The sequence below is a fragment of the Protopterus annectens genome, chromosome 12.part0 (assembly GCF_019279795.1).
Source record: "Protopterus annectens isolate FY-2018-M chromosome 12.part0, PAN1.0, whole genome shotgun sequence".
NCBI lineage: Eukaryota > Metazoa > Chordata > Ceratodontiformes > Protopteridae > Protopterus > Protopterus annectens.
Window position 1 is genome coordinate 1,288,393,982 of NC_056746.1, and position 21,475 is coordinate 1,288,415,456.

At 44.1% G+C, this 21,475-nt stretch overlaps 1 protein-coding gene across 2 annotated transcripts in view; it reads left to right on the forward strand.

Annotated features, from left to right (window-relative positions):
- The window catches only part of TTLL9 (tubulin tyrosine ligase like 9), a 787,629-nt gene that overhangs the window by 160,642 nt on the left and 605,512 nt on the right, over positions 1 to 21,475 (forward strand). For both annotated transcript variants that reach the window (XM_044090338.1, XM_044090339.1), the window contains exon 4: positions 8,176 to 8,287. In XM_044090338.1, coding sequence (XP_043946273.1) covers positions 8,176 to 8,287 — 112 coding nt within the window. The remainder of the gene's footprint in view (positions 1 to 8,175; positions 8,288 to 21,475) is intronic.

The window sequence follows — 21,475 nt, forward strand, 5'->3', positions numbered from 1 at the left end:
AATCAAGTTGTGCATGTGTGCATGAATGCGGACAAACAAGATCTGGGGGATTAGTGGTGGTGCATCCTGGGATAAAGATAGCTCAGCCAATAAGAGGCCTCGCTCTATAGCATAAGTGTGCCGAGTCGGAGCCAAGGGATCGGCTCCGAGCCCATCAGTACAGAATGTAGGCGAGATGGATCCCAAACATCTAAAGTTATGGTGAGTACATAACTAAACGTTTTTTGTTAATTGTGCTGTTTATGGAGGCAGGTTTGACTTTTGAGCCTTGCCTAAAAAAGGCACTATGGGGCAGCAAGAGGCTTGGCCAGTATTCAAAATCCTAGGAGTGACAGGTGCAAGCCATCTCTTGTGAAGCAACGCGGTTTGTCGAGCATGTCGTCCCAGGCTGACAGACACTGGATCCCCTTTGAATGACGCCAGAAGCTTAGCCAATTGTTGAAATTGGTAATTTTTTCTTTATACTGAGGTATCATTCTTGGTGAGGGCAGGATGCTACTCAGGGTCAGGGTCATATCAGCCTGGGCTGCATGATCAGAGAGTTCTTCCATGTCTCTTTTCATGTAGTCCAGGGAAGTACGTCTCAGGTCATTCACACCAACATGAACAATGACAGAGTCATATTTGTTCTGGAGTGACCTGAGTGCTTGTGTTATGTGGCAGATTCTGGCTCCCAACAGGCAGCTAACAGTAACCTTCTGCTTGTCCAGCCTAGTGAATGGGACATCAGTGTGCCTATTACTTAGTGTGTTAGGTATGTTATTTCACCTTAAGAGCTGTGATTGTTCGGCACACTGATTTTGTGTTTTATGTGTTGTCTGGTTTGTGATGGGAAGTGCAAGTTGTTTGGGTGTCTGCTTTGGAGGTCTCTGATGCTTTTGCAGGTTTTTATTTAGAGCCTTCGAGTATGATTTTGTGTATTTATGTGTATTTTTTGCCAGTGCTGTTTTAGTAGGTCTGTGTGTGGCTGGAGGTGTGGTGCAAGTGTTAACCTTCTCCTCTTGACTGTTTGTTCCAGTCTTGGGTGGAGACAGCTTAGCTTCCAGTTTGACTGTATAATTGCATTTTTCGCATATGTTAGTGTTTTGTGGAAGGAGAAGAGGGTTGTCTGTGTACATGAGGCAGTTGTAACATTGCCTCAGGATACTCAGATTCACCAGCTAGACTGGAGAGTGCACCTGAAGTTGCCCTTTGGTCATGCCTGAATAGTAGGGTGAGCTGCTTAGTCACTTGGTTGGTGAGGAGTGAATAAAGAGCCTTGCCCTGCTGGGCAGTCAGTGTCAGGGTATATTAGTGCTTGCTATTAGGTCTGAGTAAGTGCTGGGCTGTAAGATACTTTTTGAGTGCATATGTTGAGAGTTAGATTAGTTTCAAGGGAGAAACCGAAGAGGAGACTTAGTGGAGCCGGGAATAATTTAACCATAGCTAACCGGCACTGCCCGGTGCGCAAAGCCGTGCAAATGTGGTTTTTATAGTAGGGAAATGAAATAAATAGAAATTAGCCCAAAATGGCCAGTAAACTACTAACTTCTGGGCTGGAACCACTCCTCCAGGGACAGATAGGTTGCTGAAAGATCCCCTCTCTCACAGGTGAACGGAGAAACTTCCTTCTATCCAAGTAAGGTATGGGCAACTCAGAAACTAGTATCACAGCTCTGGATTCAGCACTAGCCTGAAAACTGAACTATACTAGCTTAGAAAGGTGGGAAACAAGGCAAAAACAGTAAAAAATACACTTAAAACAGCTTTAAACGACTACAAACAATCAGAAAAGGCTATCACACTTAAGTGTGTAGCCTACAACAGTTAAATTATTTAAACAAAAAACAACTTTTTAAAAGTGCAGGCAGTCAAATAAGTACAATATGTGAAAAAAACAAGCTTTTAAATAACAATAAACACTGGAAAATTTGCATTTAAGAGGAAAACAGTTAAGTACAGCAAGAAAGTACAGAAAACTGATAATTAATCACTCCAAAGTCTCTCTTCTAAACTAGAAGGCTTGTATCAGTTTAAGGCTTTCTAGTGCTACCCAGTAGGTTAGTTACAGGAAAGATGGGAAATAAGCGCAGATGTGGTCTTTTAAACCAGAAAGCTGAAAGAGATGGACAAACTGTCCAAATGGTCAAAAAATTACAATTTCTGGACCAAGAACCTCTCCTCTCATGGTAGACAGGCTACCTAGTGTTTACCACTCTCACTGATAAGCTAGAAGGCTTTCTTCCAACACAGAAAGGCTTGCGGGGCTCAGAAGCTTACCAACAGTTCTGGATACATCAACTCTGTATCTGGACTAGGCTATTTACAGAAAAGGTGGTTAACAAGCGCAAGTGCAGCTTTTAAACCAGAATGTTGAAAGAGATGGAAAAAAACTGTCCAAACAGCCAATAGCTATAATTTCTGGGCCAAGAACCACTCCTCTTGTGGTAGATAGGCTACCAGATGCTTACCACTCCCACTGATAAGCTAGAAGACTTCCCTCCAACACGGAAAGGCTTGGGGGGCTCAGAAGCTTACAAAGAGTCCTGGATACAGCAAATCTGTACCTGGACTAGACTAGTAACAGGAAAGGCAGGAAACAAGCACAAACACAGACGTTTAAATCAGAAGGTTGAAAGAGATGGAAAAGCTTCCCAAACTGCCAATAAACTATAATTTCTGGGCCAGAAACAACTCCTCCTCTGGTAGATAGGTTACCTAGTGCTTACCACTCCCACTGATGAGCTTGAAGGCTTCTCTATGACAGGGAAGGGCTTGGGGGGCTCAGAAGCTTGCCAACAGTCCTGGATACAGCAAATCTGTACCTGGACTACACTAGTTATAGGAAAGGCAGGGACCAAACGCAAAACGGGCTTTTAACCAAAAAGTTGAAAGAGATGGAAAAACTGCCCAAATGGCCAATGAACTACAATTTTGGGGCCAAAACCCACTCTTCCCATGGTAGATAGGCTACCTAGTGCTTACCATTCCCACTGATAAGCTAGAAGTCTTCCCTCCAACACAGAAAGTCTTGAGGGGGGGGGGGTTCAGAAGCTTACCAACAGTCCTGGATACATGTGTAGCAACACTACGGCAAATACAGTTCAAATAAATGCAATTAAATTAACAAATGACTTAAAAACAAGTGCAGAAGGCAGTAAATTGGAAGGCTACTAACAATCAGTAATAAGTAATAAGAGTAAGAGCGATAGAACAGATAACAGCACGCAGAAGAGCAACTAAGACAGTTACAGTAAGAGCAGCTGAATAAAATATATATATATATATATATTTATATTATTTATTTATTTTTTTTTGAGGGAGGGAACAGAGCAGGATTAAGAGGCTACATGGGTTGTCCTTCCCAAATGCTCTCTTTGTACACAGTAGGAGTGCCTGAAATCAGAATATGATCTCACTGCACTCCGTTGAGTGAGCAAATGAGATGGGCCCAGAAGGAGTATCCAAATACAAATCTACAAGTGTGGCGGGCAATTTCAAAGCCACCAATATTAACACCAAAACAAGAACAGGTAGGTTGGATGGGGAACGAACTGTAGAGAGATAGTCACAACTTCAGTTGAGTTAATATTCAGTGAAAAACACAAATTCTTCTTCTTCTTCTTCTTCTTTCGGCTTTTTCCCGGTTAGGGGTCGCCACAGCGGATCACCATGTCCGCACATTGAATGGCAGTGGAGTTTTACGGTGTCGAGTTGCCAGCCCGGCGCCCAACCTTCCACAGAAGGCACACTCACACGCATAACTAGGGCCAATTTAGAGTATCCAATCCACCTGCAGCATGTCTTTGGGATGTGGGAGGGAACCGGAGCACCCGGAGGAAACCCACGTGACCACAGGGAGGACATGCAGACTCCGCACAGAAGGCACCCCAACCAAGGATCGAACCGGAGAACCTCTTGCTGTGAGGCGGCAATGCTAACCACTGCACCACCGTGGCCACCCATTCAGTGAAAAACACAAATAAATAAATAAATTAAATACAGTACTATATACAAAAGAGCAGATAAAAGTGTACTTAAATTGACTTATACGTCCAGCTGATTTCAGGAAGATGTTAGCCATCCAAAGCTATGATATTAAGCAGAGATAACTCAAAATGTACCACTTATATAAGGCAAGACAGAATGTCAGTGATGAGCTGAAACTACCCCCGACTGCTATCAATGGCTACACAGAAATTCTAAAAAGTACTCTATAGAGAGAAAGACACAACTTCATTTGAGTTAATATTTAGTGAAAAACACAAATAAAGGGATTAAATACAGTACTATATGCAAAAGAGCAGATAAAAGTGTACACTGTTGAATATGAAACTATATACAAGAAAATTGAATTTAATCTTTGTTCTTAAAGACGTTGAAATTGTTTCTAATATTATTAGGAAACCTTCTGTTTTCAACCCTACATTACATAACACTATAACAATGTTTGAAATACACTGTTCTAATGAGATTAGGTCTCTATTGGTTAATAAACCTGTGCATTCTTTTTTTTAATTTAACAAAAGAAGAAAGTCAAGCACTTGCTGAGCTGACCAGCAGAACTGATTTGAGATTCATGAAGGCCGATAAGGGGGTGGTTTGGTGTTGATGTACACAGAGGATTATGTTAAAGCTATGGAAACCCTTTTGAGTAATTCTGAAGAATATCTTGAAGTCAGTTTTGATATTATTGATCAAAGTTATAAGTATATTAAATACACTTTATATGATTTGTTTATGAATGATGAACTGGCTTCTGATTTATAAGAATATTTTTCAGTTGAGCATCTTAGGGTAGGTGTTTTATTTGGAATTCCTAAAGTACACAAAAATATTGCCAACCCCCCTTTTCGGCCTATTGTTTCTTCTGCCGGTAGCATCACTGAGGGGATTTCCCTATATTTGAATAAGTTACTTAATCCTTTAGTGCAAGGTTTGTCTCCATACATAAAGGATTCTTGGTCATTTTTAGAATCTATTAGATTGTTTCATTTGAAACAGAATAGTGGTGCTCTTAGTGATAATAACTTTTTTCTACTAACCGTAGATGTGGTTTCCTTATATACTTCCATAACTCTTGAAATGGGGTTGGAATATGTAGCTAATTTTTTAAACAAGTATACTGTATGGTCTGAGAGTTAAGTGAAAACTTGTATTTTGTTGTTAGAATTGATGTTAGAAAACAATTTTTTTGTGTTTAATAGAAAATATTTTCAGCAACAAAGGGGAATTGCCATGGGGGCCACAGTCACTCCTGCTTTTGCAGGTTTAGTTATGGCCTGGTGGAAAATGGAATGTCTGCCACAAATTATTTTAGCTAAGGATATTTTGTTTTATTGTCGTTTTATTGACGACTTGTTTTTTTATTATAAAGGGATCTAAATGCAAGGTAGACACTTTTTTAGAACAGCTTAACAGAAGCAGTAATTTTTTGAAATTTATGTTAAGCAATTTAGGCACCAGGTCAACTATTTAGATGTGGTCCTCCTCACTTGGCGTACAGTAGATCTAAGTTTTTCCAACAAGATATATAGGAAAGAGACTTATGTAAATAATTATTTACATTATCAGAGCAACCACCCTGCCTTTATGAGATGGAATATTCTGAAAGGACAGTACATAAGAGCCTCTCAGTTAACCAGTAGTGATGAAAATTTCTTTATTGAAACAGCATTCATTACTGTAGTAAGAATAGTAGTGAAGTAAAAAAGTAGATGTATTTCATTATTTTAAAAAAGAACAACGAAAGAAAGAAACAGTCAGATCAGGATTGAGATCTTCTCTGTGAAAGCTTTGATCTTTCTTTTATACCTTGAATAAAGAGAAGATGAAGGTTCATTCATTTCGACACTAACTTTTTTTTTTTGAAATTGAAAACAAGCTATTGCTGCGCTGTATTATTTTTTTACTCACTATTATACTATTTTGTAGAACCCAGCATTCATTACTGGTTTATTCTTAGCAAGAGGATATCCAGAAGTTTTATTACATAATTTAGTATTAGAGATCTCTAATAGGAGATCTGTAGACTTTCCATCTATTTTGGCTCATGGTTTAGCAGTTAAAACAGCAGCTGATGACTCAGGTAGAGATTTTCTATTTAGTCAGCCTAAATGTGTTGTGGATATGTTTGTCGACAGTATTATGATTAAAAACATTATCACTGATAATGGGAAAATTATCAGTGGTAATAGTGATTTGCCAAGTATTTTGGGGAAGGTTCCTAGTTTTGTTTATAAAAAATCAGGCAGTTTAAAGAATGTATTACAAAATGATAGTACAGCCATCCTTCCCCCTCAATCAGATAAACCAAAAGGTACTTATAAATGTTTAAATTGTTCTGCTTGCAGGTTTATCCATAAAGGGCCATACATTAGTTTAACACTCCTAGATCATACTATTGCTGTGCCTGGTAGGTTTACTTGTAATACATCTTATGTAGTATACATTGCTCTGTGCTCTGGTTGCACGGCATTTTATATAGGTATGACCACCAGACAGCTTAGCAGACGTATTAAGGAACACTGTTACGCCATTAAAACTAAAGACAGCAATAATGCTTTATATAGGCACACTTTGGAGTGTACTATGTTTAAAAAGTTTTCCTTTGCTATTTTAGAGTATATTAGCAAAGATCTGTGAGGGGGGGGGTGGTATTAAAAATGGGAGTGAAAGAAGGGAAACCTTATGGCAATTAAGAGTGGGTGCTGACAGTCCACCAGGACTGAATGAAAGTATAAATATTAAGTGTATTTTAGAAGAAAGGAAGTTAACATTATAACAAGGTCTTGTTAAATCTTGTTAAATTTTATTAATTGAATGATTGGTGTTTTTTAATTGATTTGAAGTGTTTTTAAATAGTTTTGCTTTTACTGTGTATTCATTCTGAAGAAGTTTTTACGAAAGTGGTGATTAAACTTTTCTACACTATTGGAGTTTGAGTTGTTCCTCTACTGGCACAGTGTGTTTTTGGTTCTAGGTATGACGTTATGATTGAAGGATAATGTTAATGTATAGAAAAAACTTCCTTAGTATGAATGCTGCTGTAATTTAGAACCAGCACTTCAGTGACATTACGTCTGGGAGCCACTGTGGTTGCCAGAAGTCACTTAGGGGCTGTTATCACAGTCATTTTCGCTATACAGAAAGTACACATTGAATCAGTTCATGTGGAGTACATTCACCAAATGTAAGATAGCTCATCTTCTCATCACTGGATGCTTCACAACAAGACACATTTATCTCTTATAAAGGAGCTTTCTGAATATGTAGCATAAGTTTGCATGGACAAAAGGCTACTGCATCTCGTGAAGTTGGTTTACTTCTGAGCCCCATATTTTTATGGTACCTTTCCCAGATTTAATGTCTAGATGTATTCTTTAAAAACTGGGAAGAAGATGGTGATTAAAATATAAATAAATAAATAATAACAAATCACTATGGGAATGCAATTTTTCACACAAATCACTATAGGAATGCAATTACTCACAAAGTGCAATGACATAAAAGTGAATGGTGCCAGGAAAAAAATACAGAAGAATCCATATACAAACCATTGCAAAATTTGTCTTAAATTCAAAGTGCTGTATTTACATGCGCACAGGCACACAGTCACACACACACACACACACACACACACACACACACACACACACACACACACACACACACACACACACACACACACACACACAGTTTCATTTTATTAAGATTTTTCTCCACAGAGCTACAGTTCAGTTTAATGGAACAGAAAAATTATACCGACAGCAAAATAGTAATTTACTTAATTTTTAATTTTGTGCACAAAAATGGTTCATGGTATTCATACGTAAGTCATAAAATCCTGACTACACCTTTTCTTGCGTGTTATATCTCATTACATTTTTAGTAAAACAACAAGAATTATAAATGAACTCAAATTATGATATAATCAGTAGTTTCAGTTGTTACAGCTAAGACCTTGTCTGCAGAATATTTTTGTCTCTTGCCAGTTAGGCAGCTCCAGCTGTCAGTATTACTAGAGAAAACTCAACAAATTATTCTTTCTACAGTTCAATACATACGAGATAATATTATTCACGGTTTTAACAGATTTCTGTTTTATTTCACGTATTGTACTTATTATTTACTTATTTACATTTCATTTGCTTCTGCGCTCCTATTTTAATATATTCAATGTTGCATTTTTTTCAGTGAGGGAGAGTGGGACTTCTACTGGTGTGATGTTGGTTGGTTAAGAGAGAACTTTGACCACACCTACATGGATGACCATGTGAGGATATGCCACTTTCGCAATCATTATGAGGTAAGAAGCACAGCTCTGTAGCCAGGCTGCAGATAAACTAAGATAACTAAAACTATTCTGTTGAAAAACAGGCATGCTCTAATAACAGTAATTACTAGACAGCACTCCTGAGGTCTCAGACCCTTCACATAAATTAAACATAGTACTGGAACAGATGCATGATGGTGATACAAAATCTAAAAGAAGACAGTCATGAAGCTGACCTCATGTTGTAGAGACAAGGAATACTTCCATAATTTAAGTGGTTACAAGTTTAGCCTTGTGAAGACTGGCTGTGAATGAAATGAGTGCCTGAGGGACATACCCTTCTTTTCTAGTGGAAATTGTTGAAGATACTAATGATTTATCATCTTGGCAGACATGAAGTGAGAAGTGTCTGAGGTAGACTGAGTGAAATATGATGGGCAGTTTGTGAGGACCTGCAGAAGTACGATTGAGTTGTTTTGATGGTGTTGCACAGCAGCTTAAAGGGAAGGGACTACTCAGGGTAGAAAATAGTAAAATCAGTGCAGGGGGTCAGCTTTAGCTTACACCACACTTTGGAAATCTAGGGGACATGCTGTCCAGTCTTACAGAATACATTGTACCCTGGTGTTCATGGGGATCTGGTATCTGCCTGACATGGCTTTCATCCAGGAAGTAGTGAATCCTAAGCTGTAGTTACAGGCAGATGTTCTAACTGTGTATGAGTGCCTGGCTATCTTTCCTGTAATTGCTGTTATTTTTCTTGTTATAGTGTCCCCTGTATCTAGAGGGTTGACAATCTTCATTTTGATTACTTAGTGTTTACTTTTGTAGATGTGGTTGTTTTTCAATGTTAACTGTTTGCTTTCTGTCATGTCTGACCAGGTCCAAGGATTCAATAAGTGTGCAGTCTGTTCACACAAAACTTCCCCACAGGACCCACAGTCTTTGTGCGTGTACTGTCTAGGTGTGGTGCACCTGGATTCTGATAGTGAAGTATGTGCATTTTTTAGTTCAAGAGCATTACAGGGGCATATGGACAAATAAGTCCTCAAGGGACATTGACTTCTGATTCTTCTGAGTCCTCTTCTTCAGCCAAGAAAAGAGAAAATTAGGCCATGTAAGGAAAAAGAGAGGGAAAAATCAAAAGAGAGGGAAAAGGAATAAGAGAAAAAATGGAGAAAATGCTCTCTGGATCTGAAAGAACCTTTGACTATGGCTCCAAAGATTCCTAGGCGTTTAAAAACAGAAACCATATGGATACGTTCATCAATGCTTCCTCCTCACTTCTCACTAAAGCAGGGAAGTCCTAGGCTTCAGGCATTCTTCCTGCCCTCTGTCAGCGGCTACTTCCTCGAGGTTCATCTTTTCAGCAAGGAGCCTTAGCAAAGCAGACATTGATTGGAAGATGCAGATGTTCCTACAGACACATAGATCCATTTGGGGGTCCTCCTTGCACTGGCCCCATCCATGTCTGCCTGCCCCTCTATTCATGTCTCCAATACCCGTCCAGCCTTTGGATCCAAAGTCTTTAGATCCTAGTCTTAGTAGAGCATCTACGTTAGAACAGGTAGTCGTTTCCACTTTGACTGTATCCCTTACTTGTTTAACTCAGATTTTGTCTGATTGGGATAAGTCTCTGAGCCAAGAACCGAGGGGCTAGATTGTCTTCAAAGGAGCCATCTCTCCCTGTCCGTGCTGAATTGCTCAGCTCCATTGTTGGCTTTGAAGCCAGGGTGAATTAATGCAGGTGGTGCTTCACCTATCCAATTCTCAGATCGAAGGAGTGTTTCTTTGGCTCCTATCATACCATTGGCTTTTGAGGCATTTGAAAGGGTTCTGTCTAAACTGGAAGAAGAGGTATATTTGCCCTGATCTGCTCTGTCTGGAGCCCTCCTCGGAGACTGTGTCTGAACTCCTACATCCTAATCAACAGGGACAGTCAGCCTCTTTTAGCCTTGGGGTTACTTGCAACTTGAGTTCCCACTTTTTTTCCCAGAAACCCAAACATGGCAGGGTCCTAGGAAAAATACATGTAAAAGGAGACATTTGGACTCCTCCCTGGAGTCAGTCACAGACTTTGATGATGAAAGGTCCCCACGATCCCATCTGAAAGATGTCACTTTTGATGATATTCTGGAACTGATGAAACAACGAGTGGATTGGTCCAACAGTATCCCCTAACCTGATGAGTCTGTGTTCCTCAAGGCTTTTGGGGCTGGCTGTTCTGGCTCTTGGGTAGTGCTGCACATATATTCCCTCATAGATCTTGTAGCTCAGGAAGCATGAAAGGATATGGTGTAGTGGAGCCAGCTCCAAAGAAAAAGGACAAGACCCAAAGGACAGAGCACACTGCAACAAGGGTCCCCTAGTAAATGCCATGGTTGTACTGGCAGCCATGAAGAAGGAACTCTTGAAAGAGAGTGTATCTGTCAAGCTCCCTAACAGGGGTTAAGGACATTGGATTGTATTTGGGAAACAGACTTGTGTATCAGTGACTTTTGTACTTGCCCATATGACACATTTTCAGGGAGACTTGACCAAGGAGCTCACCAAAACCTCTTGGGTAATTTGCCAGCAGACATCTAGAAAATGATGGCGTTCCAATGGTCTTCTCTACAGTTGAAGTCCAGTGTATCCATGTGCCTGATTTCTAATGCAGCTGATGGCATGGCTAGAGCAGCACCACCAGTATAGCCATCTGCCTGCATGGCTGAATGTGGCTATGTGACTTTGTGGAAGATGTCCTTCCTTAATTCCCCTTTTGATGGTCTGACACTCTTTGGACGAAAAATTAAAGACTGTGTCAGTAGGAGTAAGCAGGAAGGTAAGATCCTGTCTCCCAGTGGGATCCTCCTGTCCGTCCCTCAAAGGGCAGAGAAGATGTGATTCAGAAAATCTCAGGGGTGTATATATGACATCCCTGTGGACATACCCTCCTGAGGCAGAGGTGAGGCCAAGTTTCAACAGATATTAGCCTAGAAGCAGAGGTGGACCTCAGAATCGTGGATTTTGTGGTCCTTTCTTTGAGAAAACTTATCAGCACTCCTGAAGGGTTGCCGACTGCTGCACACTGGAGGCAGTTGAGGGGCACTTATCCCTGCACCCGCAAGTCTGGCAGACCATCACATGAGACATGTGGGTGCTGAGGATAATCAGCAGAGGCTATGCTATTCCCTTTGTTTTCCCTCAGAAAAAGAAACAGATTTCTGATGTACCACCAAGTCAGATGGAATCTGCAGCAACATAAGTAAAAAAGCTGCTAGAAAAGAGTCCTCCAGCATGTCCCCACCCAGACCAGTTAGGATGTAGTGTCTATTCCAGGTTCTTTTTAGTACTGAAAAAGACAGGGAACCTCAGGCCAATTTTGGACCTATACCACCTAAATCAGTTTGTAAAACATGGAGTTGCAGATGGTCACAGTTCCAAGGTGGAGCTCTACTGAGCCAAGTTGCAAGACACTCATGCCTGACTGTTGCAGATCTTCTCCCACACAAACCATACACTCCTTCACTGGGCACCCTCATTCCTGCCTCTCTTGAGAAAGGATGACTGGATGTGTTCTCTAGATATCCAGGATGCCTGCCATCATATCAAGATAGTGCGGCACACCAGGAGATTTCTCCATTTCTGGCCAGGGGCCAATCATTTCCAATTCAGAGCACTGCCCTTTGGTCTCACCACTGTCCCCCTGGGTGTTCAGCGAATGCACAACAGTGGAAGCAATGTATCTCAGACTGCTAGGGTTCCAGGTGTTCCCATATTTAGAAGATTGGCTCCTCACAGCTGCAGTCAAGGATCTTGTGGTCCGACAGAGGAACTTCTTGCTCCATCTTGCCCTGTAACTGAAAATTGCAATCAAGCTACCAAAGTCAGTTGATACCTACATAACAGACAGACAAAATTTTTTAGATGCCACCAGAACATGCTCAGTCAGTTAGACAAACTCCCAGAGTCCAGGATATCATCCCTCTGTCAAGTAGTTTTTAGGTTCTTCACAACCCCTCTCCAGTAGTAAGATTCAGTCTCTGTCTGCTAAGTCTGATGGCCGCAGCATTCGCACTAGTTCCCCTTGCAAGATATTACATGAGAGTTCTTCAGTGGACTTTGACAATTCAGTGGTCCCTGATATTGCACCCACTACATGCTCAAATTCATCTTACATCCATCTGCAGGAAGCATATCAGTTGGTGTTTGACCTACCCAGTGGTGGTGGATGGCCAACCATCCCCCCAGTGGCAATAGTAACCATGGGCGCTTGCCTCTTGAGGTATGGGGTCCATTTCAAAGATAGGATGGTAAAGGTTCTTGGTCACCCATGGAGGTTAGTCTTCACATCAACATCTTGAAGATGAGGGCAGTTCTCTTTGCATTACAGGTTTTTCAGGACCCCCCAGTCAAAGGTGTGATTTCTGCCTAGACGGACAGCATGGCAGTAGTCTAATACATCACCAAGCAAGTGGGAACATGCTGGTATCCACTTTGCTGGGAAGACATAAGAGTGCGTCAGTGGGTGATGTCTTCCAGTTGCTTTCTAGTAGCAGTACACATCATCGGGACTTACAGTGTTTTAGTGGACAAGCTGAGCAGGTCCATTCTTCTGCCTCACTAGTGGTATCTCAGTCAGACAGTGTTGATTCATCTTCAGTCATCGGGGCCAGCCCTGCTGTCGTTTTTTTCTTCGTACCTAAACTACAAGTGCAGCAGTTCTTTTGTCCTGATCCCTTCAGAGGATCAGTCACCAGGGGATGCTTTAGTTCACAATTGGCCCCCAGGTTTTTTCTATTCCTTTCTTCCTATACCCTTGATAATGAAATTGATTCAGAAAGCCAAGGTGCAAGGCAAGAGTAATCCTCATTGCGCCCTTTTGGCCCCGGCAGGTTTGGTTCCCCTTCCTCTAGCCTCATCTAGTACATCCACCCTGGACACTGGAATGCCTTCAAATTCTCCTGAGTCACCCATCTGGGCAGTCATATCATCATCATTGTCATCATCAACTCCCCGTTTTCCCAGTTTTCTACATGGGTTGGGATGTCGTGTTAACTGTCGCCATCTCTCTCGATTCTATGCCACAATCCTGCTTTATTCAACACTCATGCCTGACTGTTGAAGATCATCTCTCGCACAATCCATCCACTTCTTTGCTGGACACCCTCATTTCCTCTTACTTTCTTCCTGTCGGTCCCAAATCTTCTTCACCAGCTTGTCTTCTGCTTTTCTGTGCATGTGACTGAACCACCATAATCTGTTCTCTTTGATCTTTTCTGCAGTTGAAGCTACTTTTGTTTCTCCTCTTATGTCTTAATTTCTTCACCAGTACCACAGTGTGCATCCTGTCACCCTTCTCAGGCACTTCATTACCATCACCTCTAGCTTTCTCATCTGCTCTGCCTTTACTGCCCACGTTTATGTATCATACAGTAGTACTGGTTGCACCACTGTTTTGTACACCTTACTTTTTAGCTTCTTTGTCATTCGTCTGTTATACACTACACCTGACATTCTATGCCAGTCAGCTGCAGCCCCTCTGATTTTAGTTTTGACCTCTTCGTTTAGACTTCCCTTCTCCTCAACCACCCGTCCCCAATAGTTGACACTATTGACCTGTTCCACTGTTTTCCATTTTATCTGAATTCTCAGCTTCTTTTGATATCCTCAATTTGCCACCATTGTCACTGTATCATCCGTGCTTAATTTCATCCCATGTGCCTTCAGTTTTGCATTCCATTCCCCTATCCTTTGCTGAAGTTCTTGCTCAGAGTCTGCCTGTAATACCACATCATCTGCATACAGCAACTTTGTTGATCTGTCCTCTCTGACCTGTTTGCTAATGTAGTCCATCATCATTATGAACAGCAGTGGGCTCAGACCTGAACTCTGGTACACACCCACTCCCACTGGGAACCCCTCTGTGACACTGAACACTGTTTGTACTTGATTCATTGGGTCCTTCTATGTAGCCTGTACTAATGCTACCAATATTTCTGAGACTTTGAAACACCGCAGTACTGCCCAAGAATGCCAAGATCAGCTTTCTTGGGAGCTTATCATATGCTTTCTTCAAGTCTAGGAATGCCAAGTTGGACTCTTTCCTCATCTCTAGATTCTTCTCAACTATCTGTCTCACTGTAAGCATCGGGTCAGTTGTGCTGCATCCTGATCTGAATCCAAACTGCTCATCTCCCATCTTACTTTCTGCTACTAAGAATATCCATTTATCAGTCACCCTCTCCAGAACTTTCTTGCAAAGTGACAGGAGTTTGACAACTCTGTACTGTCGACAGTTGTGGATGTCCCCTTTGTTCTTGTACACTGACAATAGTATACTTATTGTCCAGCCTTACCCAGATCTAAAGACCTTGAAGTTGACTGCATGGTTACTCCTGTTCTAATGGTAGCAAGAGATGCCAGGCTGGATACTTCAGTAGTTCACATCTTATCAACTTCACAGAAGCCAAATATTGGAAAAGTTTATCGTAGCAAATAGAAAATGTTTACTATTTGGGCATCTTTTAAAGGGATTGATCCCTTTAAGCACCTATTCCATCCATCCTGGAATTCTTGTTAGATATTTTCCAAAAAAAGCTCCAGTTTCTCAACAATCAAAGTTCAATTAGCAGCCATTTCCAACTTCCACATTGGACATAATCAAACCCCATTGCTTCACTAAAGATTTCTAAGGCCTTCCAAAAGGGAACCTTCCTGTTGAGGCCCCCTAAAAGGGACCCACTTCCTCCATGGTATATTATTATCACGCTGCATGCCATTTCTCAGCTCCTTTTGAAATTGCAACCAAGGAGGACTTAAAATATCTTTCTTTGAAAACCCTTTTTCTGGTGACTACCACTTCTGCAAAGTGAATTTCAGAATTGCAAGCATTATCCTGTAATGCTCCATATTTAGTCTTTCATAAGGACAGAGTGTCTTTGAGAACTAAACCCATTTCCTCCCTAAGATGGCATCCAAAATTAACCTCAATTAGACTATCAGTCTCCCAGTATTCTTCCCAAAGTTTTCTAGTAAAGAAGCGTACACATTTGCTAGATGTTCATAAGCAGTTCAGATTTTATTTTTACAGGACTAAGGACATGTGACAATCTGATCAGCTGTCTGTAGCTTTCTCAAAAGTTACGTCAGATAAAAAAGTTTCAATGGTCACTCTGTCTAGGTGGATTTCTGATTGTATGATGTTTGTGCAGAAGAAGATGGGTCTGTCTTTACATAAAAAAGGCTCGTTCTGCAAAGGCGATTGCTACCTCAACTGCCTTTATGCGCAGAATTGCTATTGATGCTATTTGTGCTGCAGCAACTTGATTAACTGTTCATATGTCTTTGCCTCATTACAGGCTGGATGTTCAGTTCAGATACATCCTTTGGCTCCACCATTCTCAAGAATATCCTTCATGATACCACCCAGGTGTTTTGGTAGCTTGGGAATCTGATACAAAGGTTGAACTGGACAAAAACAGACATCGGATACAGAAGTTATGTACTTACCGTAAAGCTAGATCCATGTTGCCTTGTTTCCATCTGGTTCAACATCTCTCCCTCTGTCCCCTTTCCAAAATTGTCACCTGGTGTTCCTTTTGAATGGATAGACCTCACCAGGGACCCTGTCATTGAACAGCTCTTTATTGCTTTGACTACCCTATGGCCACTTATTAGTTTATGCTGATTGTTAAATAATTTTCTTCTGATTATGAGCAGGCAAACTCAATCTGCGGTATTTTGGAGAACATAGGTTCATAGGTTGGTACTAGACTATCGGCCCTAGGACCTATGCCAGCCTAGCCATAACAATTCCCTGGATATTTCTTCCCACAATATTTACTTTTCTGGGCCCTTGTCTAGCAGGGCGACTGACATGATCCCCGGGGTGAATTTCCTATCTCCCATCCAATCATCAAGGTTCCCAAGAGGGCCAATGAGGCGCTCTGCTTGACATGTATGGGCCATCTATTCCAGAGTATGGGGAGTCTCTGGTCAGGAACCTATCCCTCCAGCATGTTTTGTTCATTGTGATGACAAGGTTTAGATCCCTGGAGCGTGTGGCTCTGAGGGATTGGGATTTCTTTAAGTGGAGCATGTCCAACAGCTCTGGGTTTGACATGGCCTTGTATGTTAAGCAGAGATCGCCTCTGAGTAGATGATATGCCACAGAATATAGCTGGAGTTGATTTAGATGGTCAGCATATGGCATCTGCTTTAGGCCTGTGATTCTTTTAGTGAGGTATTTATGTGGCCTTTCCAGCTGTTGCAGATGTTTTGTGAGGTACATACCAAATGGGGCATTATACTCTATAATGGGTCTAATGAGAGATGAGTACAGTGGGACAATGACCTATTTTTTTTCTGGATGAAAAGCCCTTAGTGATGAGGTGTGCCACATAGAAGGATTTCCTGACTGTTGTGGCGATGTTGTTATCGAAAGTGAGACCACTGTCCACCTGTGTCCCTAAGTCTCTCGTCACACTTTCGATGTTTAGTGTCCTGCCACCTATGTGGTAATTCATGGGTACATGTTTTTTTCCAAAGGGGATAACTATACATTTCTTGGCATTAAGCGTGAGCCCATGGCACTGGCACCAGGCATCTGTTTCTGTAAGGCACTTTTGTAGAATATCCACATCATTTGGGGATTCAGTAATGGCTCCCAGTTTGCAGTCATCTGCAACCTTTGCTAGCCAGAGTCCCTTAGTGTTGGCCTGTAATTCAGAGAAGTAGATGCCAAACAAGAGTGGTCCCAGGACTGAACCCTGAGGTACTCCACTTGTCACTTGTCTGGAGCTGGATTTGGAGTCGGCTACTTTTACAGTGTGGGTTCTGTCAGTAAGCCAATTGGCAACCCATCGAGTGATGTAGGGATTTATGCCCAGCTTAGTAAGTTTGTCTATGATTCCAGAGTGGGGGATGTGTGTTGAAGGCCTTGGTGAGGTCCAGATAGGCTGTGTGGACTGCCTTACCCTTGTCCACAGCTCTGGAGACTGATTCGAAGAAATCAATCAGATTCAGGAGACAAGATTGGCCCTTCACAAACCCAAACTGGGTGGGGTCCAGTGTTTGAAGGTTGCCAATGTCTTTGTTTATAAGTTCCATGATAATGCGTTTCATGCCCTTGCAGATCAGGCTTGCCAGACTGATGGGACGGTAGTTCCCGGGATCCAAGGCGGATCCTTCCTTGTGGAGCAGGATAACTGTAGCTGTGTGCCACTCAGTAGGCACGAAGCCTGAGGTGAGGCTATGATTAAACATTACATCTGAAGTAGAAAGTTCATTTGTCAGCAACCTGTGGGTCTTGGATCCGATATCGGATCCGAGCCGGCAACTTGTTTCAAGCTAATGGATCCGAGCTCCTAGCTCCTCCCTTCACCCATAATCCCCTGCTAACCCTCCATGACCTCAGATCTAGTTTGCCGCTCTTGTGGATGGCTGGATCCTTTTGAGCTCGTCAACTAAGTGGAATTTTACTGCATTTTTACTGTATTTTTCCTGTCAAAATTTTCCTTTTTTTAGTTAAATTAAATAAGAAAAGTGTGTACGTGTTAGGTTCCCTTATTATTTTTACTTAATTAGTTTCCCCTCCCTTTGCTGGTCATTAGTGTGTGCGTGTGTGTTGTGTTTTTTTTGGGGCTTGTGTGTGTGTGTGTAGTTGTTTTTTCTTTAAAAAATGGCTGAGGCCCCAAAAGCCATATTTTCTAAATGTACCGAGTGTGGCCATATGCTCTCCAAGGCTGTTGGCCACACTCGGTGCGTTCGGTGTCTTGGGGTTGAACACCTTACCTCAGGCTGTACCATCTGTGCAGCGTTCAACCCCAGGGCACTGAAAGAGCGGAGGTCGAAGCTGGTCCTAGCGGGACTTTTACCCCCGGACTCAGCTTCGGCCTCCGCTGCTTCTGCTGCTCCCGTGGCTCCACCACAGCCTGTGGTTGCTGCCACTCCTGCCCCCCTGCCTCCATCCGGGACTCAAACTCCCGCTAAAGTGTCGGAGGACAGGGAGGCCAGGAGGGAGAAACGGAGGGAGAAGCACCACAAGCGGCGGGCCGAGACCTCCGTTTCGGCCCCGCCAGCTAAGCGGGCTTCTCCCTCCACTGCTTCTAGGTCTCCTCCTCCTCGGCTCCGATCCCCTTGTTTCTCCCCGGGGCCTGAGGAGGAGGAGACCCGATCTCCGTCGAGGTCATCGAGGCAGCATTCCAGGCCTGCCTCGGTGGCCTCTTCGAGCTCTACCTTCAGTATGTCCGATGCAGACTTGGACCGGATGATGCGAAGATTCATCCAGGCCCAGCTGCAGGTGGGAGTGCTCTTGCCTCCCTCCCCTCCGGGGGGGAGCTCGACACCCTTTTTCCATCCTATTGCTCCTTCTCCGACCCGCTATCCGGGTTCGGAGCGTTCGGAGCTGAGCAGCATTGGAGCCGGGGGTGGGTCGGCGCCGACAGTACTTGGTACTTCGGACCCGACCCTGCCCTCGAGCCTGTCGGATCCAACCTCTCGGAGCCGTGGTCCGAGCTTCGGATCCGGGGGATTCAGTGTGCCTTCGGCTCCATCCAGGTCGGAGCCCACTGGTCCCTCAGATCCGATGGTCTCGGCGCCGGCTCCGATCCCTTCATCGGATCCGAGTGGGAGCCGACTTTCGGATCCAGTAGAGAGTGGCTCTCCCTCAGCCTTTGATGTTGTGGAGAGGGCTCTGTTGAGAGCATCCGGACCCCCAGTCCTTGCATCGGCTCCTCCCTGCACTCCCTCTCTGCTGGGCCAGGCTTCCATCACCCGGCCAAAGGGACAGCCTGCTTCGATGTCACAGATGGTTCCATTGGAACAAGATGTTGCTGGCGAGGCCTCCTTGGACAGCCCCCCCGAGGAAGTTCCCCGCAAGCATAAGTGCAAAAGGAGGCACGTGGACTCCCCTGAGTCCTTAACCGAGGACACGGACTTGGAGGAAGGGGAAGGCTCCCCAAGAGTGCCCCCTGAGGATGTCTTCTTTGGAGACATCATGGAGATGCTGAGGATCAGAGGTGGGTGGTCTGCCCCCAAGTCTTCCTCTGACGAGTCCATGTTTCTGGAGGCATTCGAGGCAGGCCCGTCTACCTCTTGGGTGTCCCCTCCGGCCGACCCCCTGGTGGACCTCATTACCACCAGTGCGTGGAAGGATCCGGACACCATGGAGCCAATACTGAAATGCCCGGATAGAATTCTTAGCCCCCCTCAGACCGGTCACATTGGAGTAAGGGGCCCCCCATAGATGCCATGTTGACGGCGGCAGCCACGAAGAGGGAATTGGCTCAGGAGAGCCCCTCTGTCCATCCACCGAGCAAAGAGTCCCGTTTGATGGACTGCTTAGGGAACCGAGTTTTTAGTTCAGCGACCTTCTCGGTAAGGTCTCTGAACTATATGGCACATGTCATCAGGATGCAGCGGGATCTTATCAAAGAATATGCTGCATTCCCCCCCCCCGAGTCCATGTCGGAGGGTGACAAACAATTGTACTCCACCCGAATGGCCTCTCTGAGATCAATTTCAAACACCTCTATGCGGCTATTGTCCCACGCCACAGAGGGAGCCGCTAGGGCTAGTGGAGCAGACCTAGTCATGAGACGTCAGGCCTGGCTCCGTCATTGCGATTTCGCAGAGCCCTTTAAAGCGTCCTTCGCGAACGCCCCTTTCGATGGTTCTGCCCTCTTTGGCAAAACAGTTCACGAGACACTTGTCCAGAGCGAGAAGGACGGGAAGATGTTGTCTGCCATCGGAGTCCTCTTCTGTGCTCCCCAGTGGTCCTTTTCGAGGAACCAAAAGGGTCAGAAGAAGATGTGGTTCCGAAAATCACAACATTCCCAACCCGCTCCGGACAACCAGTCCTATCGTGGCAGAGGAGAACCGGGAGGACGTCGCCCCAGGGGCAGAGGGGCTCCGAGAAACTTTGGGTCCAGAGAACCTTTCTCTGAACGGCCTGCACAGCAGCCCTGAGGGGTTGCCTGGCTGCTCCACTCTGGAGGCAGTCGGGGGGCGCTTCTCGAAACACCTAGCGGCATGGGAGTCCATCACGACAGACCGCTGGGTGATTCGCATTATATCCAGAGGGTACACAATACCGTTACTCCTTGTCCCCAAATCCAGGATCCTCCCCGATGTACCACCCGATCAGAGGGAGGCCGCAGCTGCAGAAATTCTGCAGCTGTTAGGAAAAAGAGCCATCCAGTCCGTCCCCAAGACCAACTCAGATTAGGGTTCTACTCCAGGTTCTTTTTGGTGCCAAAAAAGATGGGGGACTTGAGACCGATCCTAGACCTTTCCCGCTTGAACCTGTCCGTAACCAAAGAAAAATTCCGAATGGTCACTCTTCAATCTATTCTCCCCCTTTTAAGGGAGAACAATTGGATGTGCTCCATAGACCTCAAGGATGCGTACTATCACATTTTAATGGACAGATGATCCAGGAGGTTCCTTCGTTTCCAGCTGGGGGCCAGTCACTATCAGTTCACGGTCCTTCCCTTTGGCCTCACCACAGCCCCCAAGGTGTTTACCAAAGTATTAGCAGTGATTGCGGCCCACCTGAGACTCCAGGGAATACAGGTCTTTCCATACCTGGACGACTGGCTCCTGACCGCACCAACAAGGCATCTACTTTGCTTAGCCAGAGACTTCTTCCTCTCTCTAGCCCCATAGTTAGGCATTACTATCAACCTCAACAAATCCCTTCTGGCTCCAATGCAGATCATAGAATTCATAGGCGCCAGAATAGACACCAGAGAGTTGCGAGCCTTCCTAACTCCTGAAAGAACCCGGAACCTACAACTCCATGTGCAGGTTATCCTCCAATCAGAGACTTCACCAGCAGAATTGGTCCTGAAGGCACTAGGCTCCATGGCGGCAGCTATCACGCTCCTTCCATGCACCCGTTTGAACATGCGGGTACTACAATGGATTCTTCTAGTGCAATGGTCTTTTCTATCCCTTCCTCTCCGCCACCCCATTGCTATCAGCAAGGCTTGCAGGAGGGCGCTACTATGGTGGCTCCAAGACTCAAACCTCCATACGGGCCGTCCCTTCTGCACATCTCCCCCTCTCGCCACGGTGACCACGGATGCTTCCCACCTCGGGTGGGGGGGGCATTATTCGGGCAGGACAGTCCAAGGCACGTGGAACGATACAGAGACCTCCCTGCATATCAACGTTCTGGAGATGAGAGCGGTGCTGTTTGCGTTGCAAGCACTTCAGGACCTCCTCCCCATAGGA